Source organism: Capsicum annuum, chromosome 4 (assembly GCF_002878395.1).
Source record: "Capsicum annuum cultivar UCD-10X-F1 chromosome 4, UCD10Xv1.1, whole genome shotgun sequence".
NCBI classification, from domain to species: Eukaryota; Viridiplantae; Streptophyta; class Magnoliopsida; order Solanales; family Solanaceae; genus Capsicum; species Capsicum annuum.
The window spans coordinates 222,535,338-222,544,820 of record NC_061114.1 but is presented as its reverse complement, the minus strand read 5'-3'; the positions used below and the strand labels follow the sequence as shown (position 1 = coordinate 222,544,820).

The following is a 9,483-nucleotide window of genomic DNA, read 5'->3' as shown; positions in this document are numbered from 1 at the left end:
GAAGGCCCAATATGACTAATAGGGAAGTGGGAAAATCACTATTTTGGGATCTCTACATAAACATAGCTGGTTGGAATCAACGTTAACATTTTGTATCCGATGTACATAGATTATTCACTAATTACACACGGTTGTTATAGGCATATTATACATTGCCAGATATTTTAAGTTTATGTGGTTGGTTGGGAAGCTATTCAGGTTAATATCACTAAGTTATAAGTTATTACTACTTAATTTCTGCATTTTCGATGCCCCACTCGTATTGGATTCTCCAAAGTACACTACTTTTAAAGAATTCAACATATATCTCTAATATATTTGAATAGTCTGAGCAACATGATTATTACTAATAGCCACTCTTTTAACATGAAAAAAGTTTTGAATAAAAATATCCTAACTAAAATATGGAACAACTCTAGTAAACAGTTTAGGAATTCGAAAGAACTTAAAATGTATCACAGCGGTGTCACCACTATCTCCATTGCTCCGATCAATTTTCGCCGAAGCTCCGTTAAACCCGTAATATGTATCGGAATGAAGATACATCACGGGATTGACTAAAAAGGATACAAATATCGAGAGTTTGGAAATTCGTCAATGAAAGAAGATGATTATGATAGATCTCGAATACACAGAGTCCCCACCATCACATCTCAAATTCATGGCGGAATACAAAGCCATGAGGAATTCTGAAGTTAGGAAATTCGTCAATAGAGGTTAAAGATGATGATGCTAATGAAGATACATAAGAATGTTGTGTTTGTTAATAGAGTTCGGAGATACATAAGAATGTTTTATCTGGTAGAAAAGAACAAGAAGACACATCACACGATCTTCCACCAAATGTACAAAAACTATGTATCTTCTGAATAGAACAAGAAGACACATCACACGATCTTCCACCAAATGTACAAAAACTATGTATCTTCTGAATATTAGGCTTTAGATACATAAGAAAGATGTGTTTGATTGAAAATTTACAAAAATCATGTATCAGAGTGCTTTTCGTGCTACTGATACATAAAACTTATGTATCTGAATGTATCTATGTGAGTTTAACACATAAGAGTTATGTACTTATGTATCAGATGGTGATATATCGTGGGTCTTAGCTATGTATCGCAACAATAAATGAAAAATCGAGATTTTATGTAATTAGGTACTAAATTGTTGAGATTTATGAAAACTGTCCAATTTTTATCTGAATTTTGTTTTCGTATTCAAGTGTAGCAATTCTATTACTACTTTATAGAGGCTAAAAGAACCTGAAAATTGGTCATCTCACCAAATTTGAGGGCTCATATTACGTTTCAATGAGTTTCAAATTTCAAAATTCTAGTTTGGATTATAGTGACAACAAAAAGGCCCATACTCTTAACATTAAGACATTTGATTGATTAAAGTTATGGGTTGCTTGCCTCTCTTCGAGGTCAAGCAGACAAAAAGAAATGTATATGTTAAGGCATACATGCTTGCTCACTAATTGCAAAGAATTGATATTATGATAGCTAATACTTTCTTTAAAAAGTTTAATTAGGTCGTTGCTAGTTGTCTTGAACTCGTGACACTACTGTTTGAATTATGATCGACCTTTTGGTCGCCAACTAAATCCTGCAAGGACAATGACCGATTAGATAAATATTTACATTTGTAGACTCATGATATTTGGAAATTTAAGAATGATCAGTAGTCAAAGGATGATGTTTTTTTTTTCCAGTTTTTAGCAGCAAGGTTCTGATAAATGGTTTTGTATGGTGTTTGTGGTCCGTCAAAATTTATGAACTGGTTTTAATTTATACTTGTATCTGGTGTTTGTGGTCCTACTTTTCCCTTGCCGTACAAAATGGATGGAATGACTGTTGTTTCCTTGCAGGCATACATCAAAATCTATTCAAGGTATAAACAAAGAAATTACAAGCATGGTAGTAATAATTTTGTGTAAGATAGTGAAGGTGCTTGGCAAAGGGACCATTTGAAAGTGGATAGGGTTCTTTTCTTTCAATTGTTAGGTTAATGGACGAATTATACACCTCACAGTTGAAGGTGGAGGGTGTTTACCGTCCGAGCAACCCCTCTTGTATACGATTGATCACATGTCATGAAGTATATATTACTATATATTTTTTGCAATAAAGAACACAAATTTCCCTAACATGAATACAGTCACATTTATATGAAATAAAAGCATCCACCAATGCTATATTAATTTGTCCAGCCAACACAATTGAGGTTTTACCTTACCACTTTAACTCTGCTACACCTACTCACCTCTATCAAAGCCATAAAGTAATAGGGGCAAAGTGAAGAATGTGTACTGCCTCCAACAGTAGTAGTACTTTTTATGAATTCAACCTTCAACTGTAAGAAGAAACTCAACATTCAATTAGTGCTGAACTAGAAGTAGCTAGCCAGCCAAATGCCAACAAGATGGCAAGTAATATCCTTTCTTGAACTTGAGTAGATGAATATTAAATATTGCTACCATATTACTGTCCACCAAGATTTCAATTTTTAACATCTACAGGAATTTTAATAGATACACATTATAGAGAGAAAACCGTCGGTGAGAGCTTGCTCACATGGCCAGTTCCATGCCTAGATGAAATCATATAACCAATCCCAATTTGTTTGTAACTGACGCACAGTTATAGTATATATTACAGAGAAAATAATTCAACCTCAATTTCCACTATTGAAATAGAAATTGGGGATATCCAATAAGGTGAAATAAGGGGATAATACACTAAACAAAACCTGCCACTACTTGTCAACATGCTAACAAAAGTATAGTCTTTCCCGTTTTGATCCCTTCTTTTGCAATTACATTACTAATAATCAAAGTTCTGTAGTGAATATAATACATATTTAATTTTATAATAATAACTAAGAATTCGGAGGGCCAGTGAGAAGGTCCATTTCATGACTATCTTCCATTATAACAACTTCTTTAATCTCTTGCATCATCTTTAACACTTGCCACATTGTTGGTCTTTGCTCTGGTGAGCTCACTCTACAAGCCATAGCAACTTCAAGAAGCATCTCCAACTTACTATCTTCTCCAATACTACCATCATTATCCTCTCTAGTAGACTTCACCCAATGGATCATATCATCTGGCATTAGATAAGGATGTTCCGAAGGATGGTTCCCCGTTAGAAGCTCAAGCAAAACAACGCCAAGCGAGTAGACATCAGCCTTGGCATTGGCTTGGTGGTGGTTGTTGTGATTCAGCTTTCGGATTTCTGGAGCCTTATAGGCTACAGAATCAGGGTCCTCGTCATCCGAGGGGATGGCGAGGACAGAGAGGCAATAGTCAGAAATGCACGCCTCGAAGTCCGAGCCGAGGAGGACATTGGAAGACTTGAGATTGCCATGGACAAGCCTCCATGCTTGGTGGATGTAGGAAAGTCCTTGTGCTACATCCTCTGCTATTTTCAAGCATGAGGTCCAGTGAAGTGGCTTCGCTTTTGATGACTTGGAACCTGTCCACGTGCCAAGTTGACCAGTCAAAGTACATTTCAGATGCCACGTCAGATTGACCACGTCATTATATACTCCCTCCGTTTTGTATTAGTTGGATTAAGAAAAATATTTATTAGAGGTCTATTTTATCAAATTAACCTTATTAATTATGTTTTGAAAATATAAATTTAAATATATACAACTTGTTTAGTCATTTAACGACAAGAGTATTATTGGAAGAACATATTAAAATCCTCTAGATTTCATCAACGAGGCAACTACATTGGAACAAATATTTTTAGAAAGAGGACCAACTAAAATAAAATGGAGGGAGTATTACTTTATGAATTATGAATGCTAACAGTAACACCACCATATTTTTATAAATTTCACGTTACGCAACCACACGTGAAACAGAATTAAAGTAGTAACATTCTTAATCCAGACGGAATTTACTTTAATAATGCTTACTATAATCTATGATTAGGACACTAAACAAACATAAAAGTATTCGTCAGGGTCAGCTTTAAGATTCCCTGTGTTTGTGAATATCTTGGGGTTGAGGAACTGAAACAATAGGGTTATGGAGTAGTCCCTATTTAATTGGACAGCTGATTTAAAATATTTTTACTTGTCTGCTATATTCAAAATAAATTTTCATTTTTCTTTTCCAAAATAAATTTACTGGAGCAAATTTGTTTAGTTAATAGAGTATATAACGCACCTCATCAATGAGACAGCTTTAACAGTATTCGAAATAAAAGGGTTGTTTATAACATGACTAATAATAATGGAGTATTATCATTTTCTACAAATATAGTATACCACATGCTATTAAATTCTTGTATTATTGTAAATCTTCATATTTCAATTTGACGTGTAATGTTCCTATCAAACTAATTACTGTACTAATGTTTTATTGCTACTCTATTATTTTCAACAAACAATAATAATTACGTTAAATTAACATCTTAAACTTCAAACACTACCATATAAAATACCACTAACATGAAAAAATAACTAATTGTTGAGAATCATGTTCCAGTTAAATGACCAATTTGTCAGCATTATACAAATTTTAAATTTGATTATGAATAATTAGATTTTTTTTAAAGAGAAAATTTCAGAAACAGTGGTACGTTGAGTCCTAATTATCAATCATAGCAATAGTTTAGATAATTATCGAATGTAACAATACTTTAGTGTATTAATTGGCTTTGAATTGATGTATCAATTCCCTTTGTATTAGAGCGAACAAATACAACAGATACAACGCGCATTAATAAACTGATACAGCTCCAAGCTATTGAAGTTTGTTTTGAAGAAAGAAAATCCCACATCTAAAATTTACTTTGGTTGGAAGGAGGTTGGGAGTTATAAATAAACTCTACCTCCTTCATTGTTTAACACACACAAAAGTATTTTTTCCTTGTTTATTATTGAAGAGGTTTAGAGCTAACTTTGAGAATAGTATTTTAGGAAGTGTGGGTGTGTGAGAAAAATATTGTGTATTGTATGGTGTAATAATTTTCATATAATGAATATTTTTCTGGGAGACCCGTGATTTTTCTTCAATTGGAGAGTTTTCCACGTTAAATCTTTGAGTTGTTATTCTCTTTAATTTCTCTGTTATTTTTCTCTGTTATTTTCTGCTTGAAAGCGGTCTGGAAGGGGCAGGAAAAATAGTCCATTTTTTCCAACAAGTGATATTAGAGCCTTTGGTGTGGAATAATTCTTTTGAAATTTCCTTTGGTGTGGAATAATTCTTTTGAAATTTTAGTATGCTATGTGGTTGCAGCTTTATCTGATCTTCCACATCAGAAAATTTTTTTGAATTAGAATTATTGTTCTCAAGCAGAAGTTTTTTAGTATGCTCTGTGGTTGAAGCTTTGTCTGATCTTCCACATCAGAAAAAATTTCTGAACTAGCTGATCTTCCACATGAGAAAAAATTTCTGAATTAGAATTATTGTTCTCAAGCAGAAGTTTCGTCCTGGTGGAGTAGCAAGTGGAGTCTGATTTCGGTGGAGTAGCAAGTGGAGTCTGATTCCGGTGGAGTTTGCTATTGTGGTGGAGTTATTTTGAGGTGCTTGTATATTTGGTAATAGTGGGAATAAGTATAATCTAAAAGGTTCTCGCTAAGAAAAGACTTGGTACTTAAGTGTATCCCTTGTGATCCACCTCTCTTTTCTGGGAACTAATGGCAAGTGCAAGTCATGTGTTAATCTAATCTGGATTATACAATGCATTGAAAGAGAGACCAAGTAGCGAAAAAGATGATAAGGGTTCAGAAAAATCTGAAAGCAGTAAAGACACAGAAAAATTCAAAATTAGTGATGAAGAATGGGAAGAGCTAGACATGAAAGTGGCAAGTCAAATTCGCTTGTGTTTAGCTAAAAATGTTCTTGCTAATGTGATTGGATTGTCTACAACAAAGGAGTTGTGGGAGAAACTTGAAAAATTGTACCAAACCAAAAGTATTTCAAATAGGTTATATTTGAAGGAGCAATTTTATAAATTGCAAATGGCTGAAGGTACTACTATTTCTGATCATTTGAGTGTCTTGAATGAGATTGTTTCTGAATTGAAATCTATTGGAGTGAAAATTGATGATGAAGACAAGACACTTCGACTCATCTAGTCTCTTCCATCTTCCTACAAGCACATGCAACCAATTTTAATATATGGGAGAAGTGACAAGCAAATTGATTTCAAAGGAAAAAAAATTGAAGAATGGAGATGAAAAATCTCTAGAAGATTCAGCTCTTGTTGTTAAAGAAAAATGGAAGCAAAGCTCTAAGAAGAAGGTCATCTGCTGGAATTGTAAACAACCGGGACATGTTAAAAATAATTGTTCAAATAATGGGGCTAGTTCGGCTGAAAGCTCCAAAGAAAATGCTGCCAATGTTGTCTCCCTAGAATAGTGGGATGATATTTCTTTGTAAGAAAGATGAAAATCCTCATGGCATGAATGTTACCTTTAGAATTGCCATGAAAGATATGTTTAATTGGTAGCTGGTCCACAAGTTTGCACATGAGCATTGGTTGATAGGTGATGCAAGGTGTGTGGTGTAAAGGATGTCGATGGCTAATAAACTTTCAAGAAATCAACAAGATAGTTGCACCATAAGTTATTAGCAGTTTTTTCGACATGTGCCGAAAACGAAATTCTTGAAATTAGAAAGTGATTTCAAGTAAAAATTCTTGGATTGGTTGTTCAATCTGAGTGGATGTACTCTTTATAGTGGGGGTATGATAATTCTTGAATTTAGAATTATGATACAATGTGGAAGTTACAGTTACATATGATTGGCCGAGTTTAGAGTCAGGTGGAGAACTGATTTTGTTAACTATAAATGGCCAATGGATTGCATTTTCTTCTCTTCAAAAGTTGGAGATTTGTTGAAGTTTGTTTTGAAGAAAGAAGATCCCACATCGAAAATTTACTTTGGTTGGGAGGAGGTTGAAAGTTATAAATAAACTCCATCTCCTTCATTATTTAACACAGACAAAAATATTTTTTTTCTTGTTTACTATTAAAGAGGTTTAGAGATAATTCAAGTATTTTAGGAAGTAAGGGTGTGTGAGAAAAATATTGTGTATTGTATGGTGTAATAATTTTCATATAGTGAATATTTTTCTAGAAGGCCCGTGATTTTTCTTCAATTGGGGAGTTTTCCACATTAAATCTTTGTGTTATTATTTTTTTTAATTTCTCTGTTATTTTCTGCTTGAAAGCGGTCCGAAAGAAGCGGGAAAAATAGTCTATTTTTCCCAACACAAGCAAACAAATAGCTAAGTTTTATAGATGAATGGAGAAGAAACATACCATGAATAAGGGAAAAGAGGCTGCCATTGGGTTGATAATCATAGACCAAAAGCCTTTCTTGCCGGGCCTGAAAATAAGCCCGAAAAGGAACCAAATTCGGGTGTCTAAGCCCGCCCACTGATTCCATATGCCGCTCAAAATCTTCTTGACTTGTACCCGCCAACCTTTCACCGTCCAATCTCTTCACACATACAATCAAACGGTTATCAAGCACTGCTTTGTAAGTGGTCCCCATTGTTCCTCTACCTAATAGCTCAGCAGAAGCTCTCATCAGCTGTTCCAGTGTATACACCTGCACCTCACCTGCACAGAATACTAAACTCCCACTTTTGCCCATCACTTGTTGTACTCTTTTCACCTTCTCTTCTAGCTCATTGTTCTCCTCTTCGATCCTCATTACTGCTTCTGCATTGCCTGTAACACTTGGATCGAATGTGTTTGTCTTGGCTTGTCCTAGTTTCTTCGTGTTCTTGTGTTTCTTTGAAGCTAATGCTAGTAATATCAACGAACACAGGAGGGCTAAACAGCCTGTTGAAACACCAATAATGAGTAAATATCTTTTATGGTGTTTCTTTTCCGCATGGTTAAGTGGACCCCGCTTTTGTAGCTCTTCGTTTTGCCCAAGTTCTGCTGGTGGCGGCGGCGTTTTTTCGGTGATGGCAGCCGTTGACGGACTGAAAAATGGCTGTATTGGACGGCATTCTTTGTGTACTAGCTCTCCACAAAGTCCTTTATTATCCGAAAACGACGACGCTTTAAACTGGGATAACGTTTTCGTTACTGGAATAGGACCAGAAAGGGCATTGCAAGAAATGTTGAACACCTGGAGAGTAGATTGATTTAACGGTGGGACTGAACCGTTTATCCGGTTTGAATCAAGCCGGAGATAGTACAACCGGTTCAACCCGTTGATTGCAATGGGTATTGAACCAGTGAGATTGTTGTAAGAGAGATCAAGGGTTTTGAGCCTGTGAAGAGTGAAAATGGAAACTGGAATTGAACCAGTGAAAATGTTATGGTCAAGGAAAAGTACTTTGAGATTTGTTAGTGAAGAAAGATCAGGAATCGGACCGGTTAGTGAGTTGTTTTGAAGACTCAAAACTCGTAGTTGATCAAGCCTAGACAATGTATCAGCAGGAAATGTACCTCCTAACCATAAACTTTCAATAATAATACGAACAACTTTCTTTCCAGCACATTGTACACCTTGCCATTTGCAAAATCTGAAGGTTGTATTAGTGGAAAACTCGAGTTTGTTCTCCAAATCAGCTTTATATTTGAATGCTAACAATGCTGATGCATCTGAAGAAACGGTAGAGGTAGAGGAAGTAGACAAAAGCAAGAGAAGTATAACAACTAAGAATTGTTGTATTTTCATCTTAGGATTGAATTTCTGCAACACTTTTTTTGGTCTACAATGTAAAATTATGCAGAAGTGCAGTACGTGACAAAAGAGCTGGAGGATTAAAGAGAGAAGCAGGAGGTGTCTTAGCAGATATGGCAAAGGCAGAGTCAGATTCACGTGAAGATTTTTGAGAAAAGAAAAGGAAGTGGGGACTTCATTTTTTTCCTCTCTGTTTCTGTGTCAGCAGCCATGGCCTTATGTTTCTGAAAATTTTTATAGTAGTAGTATTAGACTACTCACTAGGTCAGTACTATTCACTACTAATACTAAATAAATTATTTATGTATTAAAATTATCATAATTAATACTCTACGTTTAGTAACAGTATGATCTTATTAATTAATAAGAAAAATGATCTATTATCCCTCTAATTTTTATCCAAAATTCCAACTACGATCAAATTTCAACTATACACTCAACCTTCACGGGGATCCTATCACCTCCTGAACTATTTAAACTTTAAATTTGCATAAGCGCATGAATTTGGTTAACAAATATCTAATCGATATGGTGAAGAAGTGTTCGCACGTTGAACTATTTAAACCTTAAATTTGAATAAGCGCATGAATTTGGTTCACAAATATCTAATCGATATGGTGAAGAAGTGTTCGCGCGTTTGGTTATCAAACCTTAAATTTGCATAAGCGTGTTTGGTTAACCAAGATGGTAAAGAAGTGTTCGCACGTTTGGTTATCAATTTACACTTTAAAATATATATCTACGTTGTAAATCAATATTTGCAGTTCTTTTATTTTATTTTATTTTATGTGAAATGTTATCGTATGATT

The 9,483-nt window shown here is 34.7% G+C and overlaps 1 protein-coding gene across 1 annotated transcript; it reads right to left on the bottom strand.

Moving 5' to 3' along the window:
* Positions 1 to 2,657: 2,657 nt before the first annotated feature.
* Positions 2,658 to 8,904, bottom strand: LOC107867165 (probable inactive receptor kinase At5g67200). Its single transcript, XM_016713298.2, has 2 exons — positions 7,291 to 8,904; positions 2,658 to 3,482 (listed from the first exon to the last, which is right to left on the bottom strand). The coding sequence occupies exons 1-2, from the start codon at positions 8,666 to 8,668 to the stop codon at positions 2,884 to 2,886; spliced, it is 1,977 nt and encodes a 658-aa protein (XP_016568784.2). The 5' UTR covers positions 8,669 to 8,904; the 3' UTR covers positions 2,658 to 2,883.
* Between the last annotated feature and the right edge of the window lie 579 nt (positions 8,905 to 9,483).